Source organism: Diaphorina citri, unplaced genomic scaffold (genome assembly GCF_000475195.1).
Source record: "Diaphorina citri unplaced genomic scaffold, Diaci psyllid genome assembly version 1.1 scaffold2373, whole genome shotgun sequence".
NCBI lineage: Eukaryota > Metazoa > Arthropoda > Insecta > Hemiptera > Psyllidae > Diaphorina > Diaphorina citri.
Window position 1 is genome coordinate 21,060 of NW_007379797.1, and position 18,573 is coordinate 39,632.

At 39.0% G+C, this 18,573-nt stretch overlaps 1 protein-coding gene across 1 annotated transcript; it reads right to left on the reverse strand.

The window, feature by feature from the left end:
- Positions 1-1,202: 1,202 nt before the first annotated feature.
- Positions 1,203-14,942, reverse strand: LOC103518824 (fatty acid synthase; the record flags this gene model as incomplete). Its single annotated transcript, XM_008483908.1, is given in 18 exon segments — positions 1,203-1,403; positions 1,766-1,841; positions 2,327-2,503; positions 3,370-3,527; positions 4,408-4,608; positions 5,575-5,736; positions 6,161-6,327; positions 7,730-7,894; positions 7,956-8,120; positions 9,149-9,257; positions 9,590-9,694; positions 10,583-10,727; positions 11,280-11,404; positions 11,832-12,011; positions 12,373-12,599; positions 13,012-13,204; positions 13,658-13,888; positions 14,811-14,942. Coding segments are annotated over 18 exon segments (2,919 nt in total), but the record flags the coding sequence as incomplete, so codon positions are not given.
- Positions 14,943-18,573: the final 3,631 nt, after the last annotated feature.

The window sequence follows — 18,573 nt, forward strand, 5'->3', positions numbered from 1 at the left end:
AAAAACTGCGTTTTTTTTTCTCAAGCCCTTCAGTGTCCACGTTCAAGGTTTTTGTGAAGTGAAAACATAGTGTCTATCATTCCACTATCTCATTTTCTTTTTAGTTAAATTCCTTTTAGGGATGAGCTTTTCATTTTTCAGCAAAGTCACAAGTTTGGGTCGGAGTTGTGTTTTTTGGGTCACTAGAAAGCTGTTTTTCTTCGAAGCTCGTAAGTACTACAGTTGCTCATTTGCGCAGTCAAAAGTCTTCTTTACCTGGGCCCGAAAAGCCCCTTTTGAGCATCAACCAATACTATTGGTTAGGGGGCACGGTTGGTCCAGTGGTAGCGCGCTTGCTTGCCATGCAGAAGGTCCCGGGTTCGAATCCCACCATCGACAAAAGTTTGTACTCGTTTTTCGATTGCAAATATTTCAACGGGTTACTTTCTGGTGTTCTCGTGTTGAGCCAGCACCTAAATGGGAAGTATTGTGTCTCTTCTCGCCCATCTGATGAGAGGCATACTACGGGATGGGCATGCTACGACACAGGCCACAAGCGTCTAATGTAGCGGTTGTTCCATTGCTACGAAATAAAAACGGCGGTGGAGCACTCATCTTTTAAAAAAAAAAATAATAATAATAAAATAAAAAAAAGAGTCTTTCACCGCCGTTTTTATTTCGTAACGATGAAACACATGTTGTCTGTGGAATGCAAATCCCGTAGTATGCCTCTCATCAGATGGGCGAGAAGAGACACAATACTTCCCATTTAGGTGATGGAGTCAACACGAAAACACCAGAAAGTAACCCGTTGAAATATTTGCAATCGAAAAACGAGGGAAAATTTTTGTCGATGGTGGGATTCGAACCCGGGACCTTCTGCATGGCAAGCGCGTTACTACCGGGCTAACCGTGGACATAACCCGTTGAAATATTTGCAATCGAAAACGAGGGAAAATTTTTGTCGATGGTGGGATTCGAACCCGGGACCTTCTGCATGGCAAGCGCGTTACTACCGGGCTAACCGTGGACGTGGGTTTGGTTTAACTTACCGTGGTATACACAAAAGGTACAGTGACAGCATCCTGTAGGTTCCATTCTTGTGGTACATGCCAGGTAAGTTCATCTGTAGGTTCCATTCTTGTGGTACATACCAGGTAAGTTCAGGATCTGGGTGTATGGTACAGTTATCCAAATCTTGATTAAATATTAGGTAGGTACTATTAAGGATATTTGGTTTCACTTACCGTGGTATACACAAAAGGTACAGTGACAGCATCCTGTAGGTTCCATTCTTGTGGTACATGCCAGGTAAGTTCAGGATCTGGATGTATGGTACAGTTGTCTGAATCGTACTGAGCCAGACCCATAATTCGGCCACCTCCCTCGATCATGCCCGAGAATTCGATGTGACCCAGTTCTTGCTGTAACAGAGAGATCGAGAAGATTGTTGTCATTAACAAATGTAAAGACAACACTATTAGGTCATTTTAATTAAAAAAAAAATCATTATTATTTTGATAGATAAATAACCGATATACAAAGGTGTTTTTCCCAAGGTAATAACTGAATTTGATGGAAACAGGTTTATTATTATCTTTTCGGAGCTCGACCAAGCCTAATCAGGCTTTTACCTCACGTGTTCACAGGCCGCTAAATTAACACGTAAATACTTCCCCCCATCGCGTCGAAAATAGAAGGGAATTGAGTCACATTCGTAATCGTAATACATTACTATCCTTATCCTATATTAAGGAAAGTAAATTAGAGTATTAGTAAAACTCACTTTTCGATCTTCGTTGGAAATATTGTGAGTGTTGTCCTTCAGGTTAAGTCCAAGGTATTTGGCTGAGCCGAAGAATCTGAAAAAGAAACAATCAAGTATGAGGGCACAGTTACTTTCTGGTGTTCTTGTGCTGACCCAGCACCTAAATGGGAAGTATTGTGTCTCTTCTCACCCATCTGATGAGAGGCATACTACGGGATGAGTATGCAACGACAGAGACCACACGAGTCTTTTTTTTAACTTACTCAGGCATTACAATGGGGTATTTCATCTCCGGTACTGGACTAACGTTCTCATAATAGTAACTACCCCATTCATGAAAAGTTCAAAACTTACTCAGGCATTACAATGGGGTATTTCATCTCAGGTACTGGACTAACGTTCTCATAATAGTAACTACCCCATTCTCCGTTCTTGAAGATGTTCACTTTGAGTTGTTTGCTGAGCTGTTGTTGATAGAATGATTCGTTCAGGGAAAACTTGGCTCACCCATCTGATGAGAGGCATACTACGGGATGAGCATGCAACGACACAGACCACCCGAGTCTTTTTTTAACTTACTCAGGCATTACAATGGGGTATTTCATCTCCGGTACTGGACTAACGTTCTCATAATAGTAGCTACCCCATTCTCCGTTCTTGAAGATGTTCACTTTGAGTTGTTTGCTGAGCTGTTGTTGATAGAATGATTCGTTCAGGGAAAACTTGGGCGCTTTGAGATCCAACAGGAAAATACATCTGGAAATAAACAATTTGTCTTGTCTGAACATCTTCCTCAGTGGCGATTGTTGAACGATAAACCGATTGTACACGATAAAGAGTTTCACAACTTTGACTTTGTCTCAAATTTGAGACAAAGTCAAAGTTCATAACCTAGATTAACCAGATTAAGTTGAACCTGCCTTGGTATTGTTGAACGATAAACAGATTGTACACGATAAAAAGTTTCACAACTTTGACTTTGTCTCAAATTTGAGACAAAGTCAAAGTTCATAACCTAGATTAACCAGATTGAGTTGAACCTGCCTTGGTGGCGTAGTGGTCAGGGAGCTCGCATGGTAAACAGGAGGGTAAGCTGAGTTGTATTTTATTATGCCCCTCTGTGCACTCAGAGGCACTTGTTGAACGATAAACCGATTGTACCGATAAGCGTTTCACAACTTTGACTTTGTCTCAAATTTGAGACAAAGTCAAAGTTCATAACCTAGATTAACCAGATTAAGTTGAACCTGACTCGGTGGCGTAGTGGTCAGGGAGCTCGCATGGTAAACAGGAGGGTAAGCTGAGTTGTATTTTATTATGCCCCTCTGTGCACTCAGAGGCAGTCACGTCACGTGAGCTCATGGGAAGTCAGAAAGATGTAGTTCAAAGGTTTCCCATATTATTGTAGGTAAGTAGACAGATTTGGAAGACATTGGAAGAAAGAAGACATAAATGGATTGGACATTTGTTTAGACACAATGAGTATTTCTCAGAGGCAGGATAGAGGTGATTTTTTTTTTTTTAACCACACTTGTTGCCACGGGCCAGTTGCCTGTTATGTATTTTCAATAATTATCTGAAAGAGGACTTGAGTGAAATTCTTGCTATGAGATCATACTTACACAACAGGGTGTCCCATGGCGTTGATCTGCTTGACTGTACTCTGTACATCGATGTTAGGTGACTCCCACACTAGAAGAGGTGTATCCTTGGTTTTTAGACATTTGGTCCATTGAGGTGTGGTTTGGGGCCTTATTACGCTGTATTTCAGTGGCTTGGTCTGAAAATAGAATAGAAGAATAGAATGAATTAGAATGAAGCTTACTAGAAAATAAACTATTCGACAAGCTAAGTAAATTCCAGATCCGTAGAAGTTTTGAGTTGATTCTCGAACGGTTTTTCCGGTTTTGAAGCGAAAAATTTCTATTAAAATTCGGGTTTAATAAGGTCTACATTCGCCACTATAGTTAGCTTGGAGAGTAGTGCGTCTGCCTTGTAAGCGCTAGGCCGCGGGTTCGATTCCCGCCCGGGGCGGATTTTATCCTGAACGGATAAGGCTGCGTCTGCCTTGTAAGCGCTAGGCCGCGGGTTCGATTCCCGCCCGGGGCGGATTTTATCCTGATGGGATAATGTTCGGGTGGCGCGTCTGCCTTGTAAGCGCTAGGCCGCGGGTTCGATTCCCGCCCGGGACGGATTTTATCCTGATGGGATAATGTTCGTTCTGGGATTCCTATCCTGTCTTCTTTCTCTCTTAGCTTTCGGAACGATAAAACCTTAGCAGTTACAATTTCCGCTATCACACCTCTAAAAAAATTCTAATTTTGTACATTCTAAATTTTGTAGGTAGTTCGCTATAATTCCCCGAAAGGTTAATCTGATTTTAACGAAATTTGGAACTAGGGAAAGTGGTTAGTCGGTCCCGTCGCACTTTGGGGGATCCCTAGGAACTCTTTGTGCTAAGTGACGACTACAAATTAAATCACTAAAGGTAAAAACACACTACCATCAAGTCACGTGGCGCGAGCTCACGTGAGGTGATAGTAGTGTAGCTGTCCTGAACGAAATTACCTACAACATTATGGGAAAACTTTGAACTACATCTTTCTGACTCCCCATGACCTCACGTGACGTGATGGTAGTTTGTTTCTACCTTGACTTACCTTGTTTTTGATCAGCAACAGACCTTCTTCTTTGAACTGATAATGGGCCACTATGTTGTACGCCTGATCTATGACATCACCGGGCGAAGCGCTAACCAATACGAAGTTAGCGTTGAGTTGTAGCGACTCGCTAAGCGATTCGTATGAACATAGCATGAGATCGCACGCTACGGCCGCGCTTTGAGAGTGCACCACTTCGACCTGTGTGCGGATGGGCAAGTAACAAAGGATATAATCGAACATAAGTCCTTCTATTGGTCAGACAGACACACAGACAGACAGACGACACCGAAGAGAATACAATAGTCCGTCCACTATACCTTTTATTATTACTATTGTATTGTATAATGTAATTTAATAAAGATTGAGTTGTAGCGACTCGCTAAGCGATTCGTATGAACATAGCATGAGATCGCACGCCACGGCCGCACTTTGAGAGTGCACCACTTCGACCTGTGTGCGGATGGGCAAGTAACAAAGGATTTTATCGAACATAAGTCCTTCTATGGGTCAGACAGACACACAGACAGACAGTCGACACCGAAGAGAATACAATAGTCCGTCCACTATAGGTACCTTTTATTATTACTATTGTATTGTATAATGTAATTTAATAAAGGAAGCTAAAAAAAACTCAAAAAGAAAAGGAAATAATTTGATGTGTATTTTTTTGGCCAGCCTAGACACCGAAGAGAATACAATAGTCCGTCCACTATACCTTTTATTATTACTATTGTATTGTATAATGTAATTTAATAAAGGAAGGACGGACTAAAAAAACTCAAAAAGAAAAGGAAATAATTTGATGTGTATTTTTTGGCCAGCCTAGATAACTTTGAAGGGTAGCGCGTCTGACTTGTAAGAGCTAGGGAGTGGGTTCGATTCCCGCCCGGGGCGAACTTTATAATAAACAGATGAGGTTCGTTCTTACGGCTAGGGATTGGTTTCCCATATCCCATCCTTCTTTTCTCTCCCATTGCAGGACGAAAATACCTACATACTCGTATCTTCTTCACTCTATGAAAGCTTGTTTTTTTTTTAATATTATTATTATTATTATTATTATTATTATTATTATTATTATTATTATTATTATTATTATTATTTTTTTTTAACAAATAAACAAGATTGGAAGAAAATATGATTTTTTTTTTTTATATTTCTTACCTGAGCTACGGCTGATAGTTTATTCTGTATATGTTTAACAATATCAGCAGGGAAACAGCTATTCACGCTGACCATGGTAATGTGGGCATCTCGCTTTTTGACGGAGAAATTATCGATCATCAGTTGTATGAGACAGTAGAGGAACTTCTTCGTACCAATGTTCTGGAAAACACAAACAGAAGGGAAATATGTATATGAGAAAATATTGTTGAATAAAATCAATCGAGGCGATCTTTATCCTGAGAGATCTTTTTGGGGTCGAGTGGATTGGAACACATCACATTCATTCAGGCATACTCCATTTGTCAAGGGTCAACGTTTACCTTGCCCCTGGGATCAACTTTAACAGATAAGGTTCGTTCTTGGAACGGCAGGCTTTCTATCCTGTCCTCCTTCTCTCTTCGCTTTCGGGACGACAAGACCTAAGCAGTTAGTTCCCTCTATCAAACCTAAAAAAAACTGTTTGATTGTTATGAAATTGGGTAGACATGTTTAACTCGGAAATTTTTCTCACTAGACCCTCATTTTCCAGGACCCAAGTGGACTCTCATTTTCCAGGATCGCTCCTGGAATAGTTAACACTCACCTTCTGCAGCGAAGTAAAGTGCGGCACAAAGTTCATACTGTTGATTTTAGCTTCTTCCTGTTGCTCTGTCTCATAATGGAAACAGGACGTGACTAGACGAGACATATAAACACCGGGAGCAAACACTTCCCCCGTGTCATAGTCCAGATACACGTCTACTGTTTCACCTGAAAACGAAACAGAAAACAGCGTGTGGTCTGTGTTGTGGCATGCCCATCGCGTAGTATGTTCCTCATTAGGATGAACGAAAACTGACATAAACTTACACACCCACAGTTAGGATGAGAACAACAGAAAGCAACCCGTTGAAATATAATTGCAATAGAAATAAAATGATTTATTTTTTATATATATATTGGGTATATATATATTTTTTTATATATACGCCAGCCTAGTTAGCTTAGTTGGTAGTGCGTCTGCCTTGTAAGCGCTAGGCCGCGGGTTCGATTCCCGCCCGGGGCGGATTTAGCATGCCCATCCCGTAGTATGTTCATCAGGATGAACGAAAAATGACATAAACTTACACACCCACAGTTAGGATGAGACCAACAGAAAGCAAACCGTTGAAATATAATTGCAATAGAAATAAAATGATTATATATAAATATACATATATATTGGGTTAAGTAGTATTCGTTTTCCATACAAACCAATAGTTAGAATGGTCAACCTTTACAAAGTTATCGATTCTTCAATCAAGCGTTTTTTTGTTCTCGATGGTGTTTGTCAAACCTAGGACTACGACCTTCTGCGGAGGTAGCGCTAGCTGGTCTAGAAGGAATAAAATAACCTCAAGAGTCGGTTTACTTACCAGGTTTCAGGTTGGATATATGTTTGGTAGACATGATGAATTCTCGTAGCATAGAAGGAAACACGGGTACTCCATCTTCACTCAGTTCCAGGAATACTTTGATCTTGAGATATACCATCAGGTTTAGTGTTCAGATATACCATTTTAATAATTGGTTTAATAGTTTACTTACCTGGATTCAAGTTGGATATCTGATTGGTAGACATGATAAATTCTCGTGGCATAGAAGGAAACACTGGTACTTCATCCTCACTCAGTTCCAGGAATACTTTGATCTTGAGATATACCATCAGGTTTAGTGTTCAGATATACCATTTTAATAATTATCTTCTTTATCTCTTCGATTTCGGGACGATAAGGCCATAGCCGTTACAGTTCCCTCTGTCAAACCTCTTTGAAAAAAAAAAAATTATATATGCAAACCAATAGTTAGAATGGTCAACCTTTACAAAGTTATCGAGTCTTCAATCAAGTGTTTTTTTTTGTTCTCGATGGTGTTTGTCAAACCTAGGACTACGGCCTTCTGCGGGGGTAGCGCTAGCTGGTCTAGAAGGAATAAAATAACCTCAAGAGTCGGTTTACTTACCAGGGTTCAGGTTGGATATATGTTTGGTAGACATGATGAATTCTCGTAGCATAGAAGGAAACACGGGTACTTCATCCTCACTCAGTTCCAGGAATACTTTGATCTTGAGATATACCATCAGGTTTAGTGTTCAGATATACCATTTTAATAATTGGTTTAATAGTTTACTTACCTGGATTCAAGTTGGATATCTGATTGGTAGACATGATAAATTCTCGTAGCATAGAAGGAAACACGGGTACTCCATCTTCACTCAGTTCCAGGAATACTTTGATCTTGAGAATAGTGTCCAGATAGACCATCAGGTTCCCGTTGTACACGATCTGAGCGTGACACCCTGTAGACAAGGTCATATAGAGGTCATTCGCAGGTCATACAGAGGTTAGTAGTTTACTTACCTGGATTCAAGTTGGATATCTGATTGGTAGACATGATAAATTCTCGTAGCATAGAAGGAAACACTGGTACTCCATCCTCACTCAGTTCCAGGAATACTTTGATCTTTAGAATAGTGTCCAGATACACCATCAGGTTTCCGTTGTACACGATCTGAGCGTGACACCCTGTAGACAAGGTCATATAGAGGTCATTCGCAGGTCATACAGAGGTTAATTTGAGTCAAGGTCATTTAATTTTCTCTTGAAGGTGAAGGTCACTTGAGCTAGAGGTCATTCGAGTGAAGGTCAATTTAGACTAAAAATGGGGTTTTCTTTTGAAAAGAGATTGTACCTCGGAACTGCATTCGCATTACTTCAAGGCACATTCTTTTACATCCATGAACGGAAAAGTTCCTTCAGAAGATTTCTGCCTTGGCCGGGCTTCGAACCCAGTAGATTCGGGTTAAGAATCAGTGCTCTTGACTACTCAGCCACAGAGGTGGGCTTTCTGGGGGGGCATTGAACCAGCCTAGTTAGCTTAGTTGGTAGTGCCTCTGCCTTGTAAGCGCTAGGCCGCGGGTTCGATTCCAGCCCGGGGCGGATTTTATCCTGATGGGATAATGTTCGTTCTCGGAACGGCTGGAGAAAATGTTGGTCGAGAGCGGAAAATTTCTCTCCCGCAGTCTCTGCACTCTGTGTATTTCTTATGGAGATTTTAGCGATGAAAAATTGAGTCGACGGATTTTCGTCGACAACGAACCACTAGCTAAACCTATATATATATATATAACATAAGCCTCCTCCTCCTCCTCCTCCTCCTCTAAAGAAGTAGATAGTGGGATCGACTCACTAAAGTAAGATCCATTTTAACTCCAGCGCTCGTAGAGTAATCACCTCTCTCACGTCTTTTTTTTTGGTCTGCTGATGGGAATATGAGTATTCTCAAAAGGTCACCAAATTTTCTTAGTTGAATGTCAAATATCAATTTATTGTCTTTTAATTTTTAAACGATATCCCTTTCATTATTCATACACAGATTGCTCTATCTCCAAAACCCCGAAACCTAAAAGGCTTAAATTTGGTAGGAATATTGCTAATATGTTCTAGATATAAAATGAGAGAGGATTTTCCCGAAATCCAAACCAATCACGAGTTATGATAAATGTTGCCTGGCGAAGCAAGAATAACCTGCTATTAGTCTATACGAGTATTACCTGTAGATGTGACCTCCACTAAGCTTTTCATTTTGTACTCCTCACACACAAACGTCTCATCCAATCCGTTCTTGTGATGTTGAGCACATAGCTTCTCATACACATCCACCTGAAATATTGAGCAAGTAACAACATAGAACAATAAAAATAAATATCTCACCTTAACATTGGAAAAATTACCGTCCCAGAGAGAGTTCGAACTCAAAATTCTTTGATCATGACGACTTTATACCTTGACAGAAACGAGACCTTGTTTAGACTGCTAGGGTAAAGGGACTTTCCAGTATGATTCTGGCAATATGTATATTTGTATAAGCAAGGGTGGGTATATTCTCCTTCCACTTTATATGTGTTCCAGAATGCAGTTCATGTCGATCGACTTTGGTTTTGGTCGACTGTAGTTTAGACGCACCTTAACAGTAGGGAAGAGATATAACTTACCAGGAAGAGGGACAAAGGAGGTATAACCACTCCATTGACTTGATGACTGAACAACGCGCGGTACTCCTTGTTGAGAAGATCCACCTCTGTTACTTCATTATTTTGCTGAAACACAATATGGTACGATTTCACAAAAATGTGAAAAACTGTTGTTGTTGTTGTTGTTGTTGTTGTTGTTGTTGTTGTTGTTGTTGTTGTTGTTGTTGTTGTTTTGGTGTTGTTTACAAATGCAGGAGGTATTGAATATTAGGTCAATCATCAATCTTCCAAATGTGAAGAACTAGCTTAGTTATCTTGGAAGGTAGAGCGTCTGCCTTGTAAGCGCTCGGCCACAGACTCGATTTTCGCCAGGAGAGGAGGTTATCCTAAACAGAGAAAGTTCGTTTTCGGAACGGCTGGCTCTCTCCTATCCTGTCTTCATTTGGTGTTGTTGTTGGTGTTGTTGTTTACAAATGCAGGAGGTATTGAGTATTAGGTCAATCTTCCAAATGTGAAGAACTAGCTTAGTTAGCTTGGAAGGTAGAGCGTCTGCCTTGTAAGCGCTAGGCCAGACTCGATTTCCGCCAGGGGAGGAGGTTATCCTAAACAGAGAAAGTTCGTTTTCGGAACGGCTGGCTTTCTCCTATCCTGTCTTCCTTCTCTCATCGATTCGGGACGATAAGACCTCCGCAGTTACAGCTCCCTCTATCAAACCTTTTCTTTAAAAAGGTTTGATAGAGGATTTTTTAAAGAAAAAAAGTGATTGTTTCCAGCTCAGTTATAGGGTGCCTCAAAAACTCACAATGTTGGGGGCAATACCCGAGTCCCAGTCATCCTCATGGTTCCAGAATATACAGGGTGATAGACACGGTGTACCTGGGACGATAAGACCTCCGCAGTTACAGCTCCCTCTATCAAACCTTTTTTTTTTAAATATAAAGAAAAAGAACGAGAATTTTTAAAGAAAAAAAGTGATTGTTTCCAGCTCAGTTATAGGGTGACTCAAAAACTCACTATGTTGGGGGCAATACCCGAGTCCCAGTCATCCTCATGGTTCCAGAATATACAGGGTGATAGACACGGTGTACCACGAGGCACGGGGAAACTGTCTGGCTCGTACAGGGCCTCAATGTTGGGCCTCAACCCATTCATGTGTAATCTGGCATTAGAAATGGTACAAAGTCACACAGTACGAAAAAAGAGTTTGGGAGAAATAAAGTCACCTTGTGCTACTCCCTATTCGGTGTTAGTTTTATCACTATTTAATTGTAAATAATTTAATATGTCCTGGATATTTATCACACATTTTGGTTGTCCATTTTGATTAGGTATTCAAAATAATTTGATTTTCGAGTAAAATCTGGTGTGAACATCACACGACTTTCCTTATCCTATTGAATGATGCTTATTTGAGTGTTCCTTTACCCTAACTTTTACAATATCAAAGAGTTTGGGAGAAATAAAGTCACCTTGTGGTACTCCCTATTCGGTTTTAGTTTTATCACTGTTTAGTTGTAAATAATTTAATATGTCCTGGATATTTATCACACATTTTGGTTGTCCATTTTGATTAGGTATTCAAAATAATTTGATTTTCGAGATTGTTTTAAGTCGTTGCAATAGAGCTGTATCGAAAGCTTTTTCAAAGTCAATTTAAAATTAGCTTTTTCAGACTCTTGAATTTAAAATTAGATTTGAAGTGTATACTTACTGTCCTAGAGCTGCTAGTAGGAAGTTAGCAGGGGACTCAGTCTGTCTTCTACAGAGAGGAATATTGACACAGCCGTCTTTGGTGGTCCGTCTTAGGAGGGCTTGCATCAGACCATGAGGGGCAACCTGAAATTCAAATTTCATATCTGTATTAACAAATATCATTCCATGATTGATACGAATAAATTTTGAGCTTTTTCAATTATTTTCCATAAATTTGTATGCATCAATTTTTAGGAACATGTTCTTTTTGTTCCTAGGTTCCTGGTTCTTAACCTAGGTTAGGTACCTACGAACATTTTGGGAACACATTAGGAAATTAAACAGCCATCTGATTTGATTGAAATACCTCACCCAGTTCACCCACAAAAAAGATCCTTATTATGGGAATCCCGAAAGCTAGACAGGGCCAAATATGAAGAGAAAATTTTCCTTGAAAATTAAATTTTATAAAATTTTTGGTTAATTTCTTAAAAAAGGGACTATTAAAAAGGAAAAGAGCAAATCACTCTATGAAAAATTATCCACGAAAAATTATTATTGGTGGTCATACCTCAATCACAATGGCATTTTCGGGAATATAAGCACAGGCCTCCGTGAAGCGTACGGTATGCAAGAAGTTGTTGACATGGTACTCTGCAGAACTGTACTGGGCTAGAGGGGAGTTCCACTCTTCCTCTGGGATAGAAGAGGAGATCCATTTGGCCGAACGCTTCTTGGGATTTTGAACTGCCTGTAGGGGGGACAAAGTAAAAAAAGAATATGGACGAAATTTGAAGTGGAAGGAAGGTGAGTCCGTGAGATCTGTACAAAGAAGTGACCACTCGGAATGAGCATGAAGTGACCAATACTGCCATGACATCTTTTTTTTTAGATCTGATAGAGGGAACTGTACTTGCCAAGGTCTTATCGTCCCGAAACCGAGAGAAGAAAGACAGGATAGGAAAAAGTCAGCCGTTCTGTGAACGAATATTATCTGTTCAAGATAAAATCCGCCCCCGCAAATCGAGTCCGCGATCTAGGCAGAAGCTAACTAGAATGGCAAAATGGTGCTTTCTTGAGTGAGAAGTCCAAGTGCAATTTAAGTGACATACCTGCTGGAATAGTTCCAAAACTTTGGGCGCCAGCGGTTTAACTTGGCGGGAGTGATACGCTATGAAACTAGAGTTGACCACACGATAGAAGATATTCTTCGCTTTGAGAATCTCCAGATAGGGTTCGACATCTTCCTGCGCCCCGGAGATGGTGGTATTGTCGTCTGAGTTGTGACAGGCAATGTCCACTGACGGTGGCAGGTCTGTGAGGTCTTTGTAGTTGAGACCTAAAATAGAAGAGGGTATTCCAATTCAAATACTCCCTTTTTTTATGTGTAACTCTCAAGACACTAACTACTAAGTGGTAGTTGTAAGGGTTTGATGGCAGAGATTGCCTTAGGCAATAATCACGCCCTATTGTAATTTTGTAATTATTTATTACAATAAAGAGTTATTATTATTATTATAACAATAACAACGGAGGTCTTATCGTCTCACTATAGAAGAGTGAAGGCGGACAGGATAGGAGAAAGCCAGCCGTTATAAGAATGAACATTATCTTCTTCTTAGAAGCTGAAGATTTTAGTTTGGGAAAAATTCCTCTGTATATGTATTATATTTCCCTTTTATATATATAGATTAAAATAAATACATAAATAAATATATTTAAAAAAAAAAATTGGACATTCATCCACTTACCCACTGATACCATCAGGCCGGGTTTCTCCAGCTTGTACACTTTGGAGGCATATCCCCTGGCGTAGCCCCCCAGACATGCCTCTCGTATATCAAAACAGCCATCAGCATATGCCACTCCGTTCTCGCCCAGTGAATGGCCCAGGTAGCCATCGGGTTCGATTCCCACCGCGCGCAGAATTTCCGTGAGACCGATCTGGGAAATGTGGAGAAAAATGTCAAAACAAGTAGCTTGTCAGAGAATGGAGGGTAAAAATCGCAATTGCTTTTTATCTGTCAATCCTACGCTGGCAGTCTAATGGTGGTTAACCTACCTTCTTTAGAGCCCCTAACAGCCTGTTAACGTAACAGCCCTGCTATGCCCATACAAATCAAATGGAACTTAACAGGCTGTTAGATTAACAGACCTTGTAGTGACTGAAAAAAAAAAAAAAATATTGGTAAAATTAACTCTAAATGTATTGTTATTTGTAAAATAAGTTCTATTTTGGGTATCGAACCCGGGTCACTTACATGGCAGGTCACAAAGGCTACGAAGGAGTTCAATATATCGTGAAATATCAACTTATTGACTCCAAGTTACCAATAAAGTTTTTTTTCTTCTTCTTTTTTCAAGTTTTACTACGGGTCTCGAACCCGGGTCACTTACATGGCAAGTCACAATGGCTACGAAGGAGTTCAATATATCGTCAAACGTAGTCGGATCATCACTGGTGATTATCTTGACGATGTCCAAACCTAAGGGTCGGTACACACGATCACACTCGAATATCGCCTGACGGAAAGGCGCGAACCACATGAGTTCCCGAGCCATGCCGGGCCATTGCGATCCCATACCGGCGTACACAAACCACACGGGACGCTTGATGGGTTGAGTGAGCTGGGAAATGGGACAGAATGGGTTAAAATTAAGAATTGTCCGGAACCACAAAGTGAATTTAAACTCGGTTCAACTTTAACTATCGGATTAAAGCAATCTGATTGGTCGATTAAAAAAATTTCAGCCAATCAGATTGCTTAAACCGAGATTAAAACCTAAACGGAGTTTAAACTCACTTTGTGGCTCCCCGGCCTAAGGTAAGCTTATTATTTAATAAGGTGTAAGGTGTATTTAAACCACCAAGTGCTTGAAATTGGTGGTACCTACTAGGCATTGAAAATTTGAGTTTATTATTTAGATATTTATTTTATTATTATTATTATTATTATTATCATTATTATTATTATTATTATTATTATTATTATTATTATTATTATTATTATTATTATTATTATTATTATTATTATTATTATTATTATTATTATTATTATTATTATTATTATTATTATTATTATTATTATTATTATTATTATTATTATTATTATTATTATTATTATTATTATTATTATTATTATTATTATTATTATTATTATTATTATTATTATTATTATTATTATTATTATTATTATTATTATTATTATTATTATTATTATTATTATTATTATTATTATTATTATTATTATTATTATTATTATTATTATTATTATTATTATTATTATTATTATTATTATTATTATTATTATTATTATTATTATTATTATTATTATTATTATTATTATTTTTAAGAGGTGAGAGTAAGATGCTAATAACACCCGCACAGTATTAATATGATTGACAATACTGTAAAACTATTGATCATGTCCAGGCGGTATTACACGTTATTATTGTACTGAATTACCAGAATTACAAACTTCATACAATAAAAGACATAAGTTAACGCTATCAGAATCAGATTTATTACCATACACTAAGTTCAACTTACCAGGGATCCGTGCACAGCCTTGGTGGGCGTTGGTAACAGTGTGTAACCACTGTAGAACAGACCGTTGATTGGTTCCTTGAACACTTGGTTCACCAGGGAACAGAAGTCGTTGTTATACGGCATCGTCTCCAACTGAAAATGGTAAGGAACAAGAACATAAAATCCTCATTAATAATCGAAAATTCATGAAGAATCCAAAAGATTCTACAGCCAAACTTGGGTTAAAAAAAAAAAAAAAAAAAAAAACAAGGTTTGTACATCGAAAACACTTTTCCCCCCTTTTAGGCGCTTTGCTTCAAGGGTTTTACACCCATTACATGATCATGATCAGAATATTTCCAGCTCGGACAGGAATCAAACCCATCACCTTCGGGTTAAAAGTCAGATTGCTGTGTGCTCTACTCGGCCTCAGAGGTGCGCCTAGACAACTGGATACTCAAAATTAGGTTGTTGGGACTCCCCATGCTGGAAAGTCTGGATACCTCCGAAATCGTTCAAATTGCCCACAAAACAGCCAAGCATATAGGCGGGAGAGTTTTTCAGAACTGCTAGAAATAATGTCCTAGTTATTAAGTAGTAACGTCATCGTCAGTATATTTAATAGCATAGTTCCTAGAGCGTCGTACCTTCGTAGCATATATTTTCCGCAGCATAGTTTTCCAACTGATTAGTATTTCGGACAAAATTAAAACAAGCCCAAAACAAAAGGAATGACACTGAATCTAGTGTACCTGACCATTATACTGGGATGTTTACTGGCAGATGGTCACACAAAACGACATACTGTAAAACATGGTCACTTATTGCCCCCAACATTGTGAGTTTTTGAGTCACCCTATAACTGAGCTGGAAGCAATCACTTTTTTTTCTTTAAAAATTCTCGTTCTTTTTCTTTATATTAAAAAAAAAAGGTTTGATAGAGGGAGCTGTAACTGCGGAGGTCTTATCGTCCCGAATCGATGAGAGAAGGAAGACAGGATAGGAGAAAGCCAGCCGTTCCGAAAACGAACTTTCTCTGTTTAGGATAACCTCCTCCCCTGGCCTAGTGTTGTTGTTGTTGTTGTTTACAAATGCAGGAGGTATTGAGTATTAGGTCATTCTTCCAAATGTGAAGAACTAGCTTAGTTATCTTGGAAGGTAGAGCGTCTGCCTTGCCACAGACTCGATTTCCGCCAGGGGAGGAGGTTATCCTAAACAGAGAAAGTTCGTTTTCGGAACGGCTGGCTTTCTCCTATCCTGTCTTCCCTAGTGTTGTTGTTGTTGTTGTTTACAAATGCAGGAGGTATTGAGTATTAGGTCATTCTTCCAATAACACCCGCACAGTATTAATATGATTGACAATACTGTAAAACTATTGATCATGTCCAGGCGGTATTACACGTTATTATTGTACTGAATTACCAGAATTACAAACTTCATACAATAAAAGACATAAGTTAACGCTATCAGAATCAGATTTATTACCATACACTAAGTTCAACTTACCAGGGATCCGTGCACAGCCTTGGTGGGCGTTGGTAACAGTGTGTAACCACTGTAGAACAGACCGTTGATTGGTTCCTTGAACACTTGGTTCACCAGGGAACAGAAGTCGTTGTTATACGGCATCGTGATGGTGTCCAGGCGGTATTACACGTTATTATTGTACTGAATTACGAACTTCATACAATAAGAGACATAAGCTATCATAATCAGATTTATTACCATACACTAAGTTCAACTTACCAGGGATCCGTGCACAGCCTTGGTGGGCGTTGGTAATAGTGTGTAACCACTGTAGAACAGACCGTTGATTGGTTCCTTGAACACTTGGTTCACCAGGGAACAGAAGTCGTTGTTATACGGCATCGTCTCCAACTGAAAATGGTAAGGAACAAGAACATAAAATCCTCATTAATAATCGAAAATTCATGAAGAATCCAAAAGATTCTACAGCCAAACTTGGGTTAAAAAAAAACTTTTAGGAGTTTGAAAAAAAAAAAACTCCCCTTTTAGGCGCTTTGCTTCAAGGATTTATTCTTTTACATCCATTACATGATCAGAAAATTTTCAGCCCGGAGAGGAATCAAACCCATCACCTCCGGGTTAAAAGTCAGATTGCTGTGTGCTCTACTCGGCCTCAGAGGTGCGCCTAGACAACTGGATACTCAAAATTAGGTTGTTGGGACTCCCCATGCTGGAAAGTCTGGCCAGATACCTCCGAAATCGTTCAAATTGCCCACAAAACAGCCAAGCATATAGGCGGGAGAGTTTTTCAGAACTGCTAGAAATAATGTCCTAGTTATTAAGTAGTAACGTCATCGTCAGTATAATTAATAGCACAGTTCCTAAAGCGTCGTACCTTCGTAGCATATATTTTCCGCAGCATAGTTTTCCAACTGATTAGTATTTCGGACAAAATTAAAACAAGCCCAAAACAAAAGGAATGACACTGAATCTAGTGTACCTGACCATTATACTGGGATGTTTACTGGCAGATGGTCACACAAAACGACATACTGTAAAACATGGTCACTTCAATCACTATCAAGCAAGAGACAATGATTCTGATAATTTAGATGAGGGAAAGTGGAATCATAATGCACCAAGAGATGGATACTCAGACCACAATAAGGTAGATGGTCAATCAAATGCCAATGTACCAAAGGATGATCAATCAAATGATAGGCCAGAAGATGGATACTCAAACAATATTATATCGAAATATGGTCAGTCAAATGATAGGGAAAAAGATGGACTATCAAATGGCAATATACCAAAGTATGGGCAATCAAATGATATGGCAAGAGACGGTGACTCAAGTCGCCAAATGGACAAAGATCACTCAAATGCAAATATAACAAGTCATAACTATACTGACAAAATTAAAAATACCAAAAATACTACCAAACACAATACGAGAAACAGAGTCTCCCATTATACAAGTTATATCAAGAGAAGAGATAGTCGTGAGTTGTATGACTATAATCTAAAACAGGGCAAAACACTGAAGGAAAAATCAGAAGCTATCAATGCCCTTATCTATAAAACCAAGGACACGTAAGTACCTAAATGTGTTATGTGAAATAAGTAAATTCCATTTGATTTGTGCCAAATTCACATATTAGTGTACTTAGTAAAACACTCATGACCACCTAGGAAAAATCTCATCAAAGGCTACAAAGCTGTTGTTGTTTCTAAAGTTAGCTCTATGTCCAAATTGAGGTTCAGAAAAGTGTAAACAGTGTTCAAGTAACGGAAATGAACTTTTGAAAGAAGGACAAACTTATTAAAGATGTCATTGTATTGATCGTAAAATAACTTTTCAATCAGTAGTGTTTCTTTCATATGCCAGGATACTATATTTTTAACCTCTCCAATTTTCCTTTTCTCACTTTTCCAGTCTACGAACAGGCACAGCAAACAACAGCCTGAACGCAACGCAAATTTCCTCGTACAAAGCCCTCCTAGTCAAACTGATTGAAGAAATGAACGATATCAAACATGAGATGAAAACTAAAAGCGAAGAAGAAGCCGCTCGCCCGTACAAACAGATATTCCAATTCCATACCTTGCGAAACGAGTATGTAGAGGATTTACTGAGAGAAAAAGTTGAAGGAGAAATGCCCAGGTGGAAATATCACAATAGAACGGAAAATAAGGGTGAAAGTGGCAGAGAAAAAGTTGATACAAGAGATCACAATAGAACAGAAAATAAGGGTGAAAGTGGCAGAGAAAAAATTGATACAAGAGATCACAATAGAACAGAAAATAAGGGTGAAAG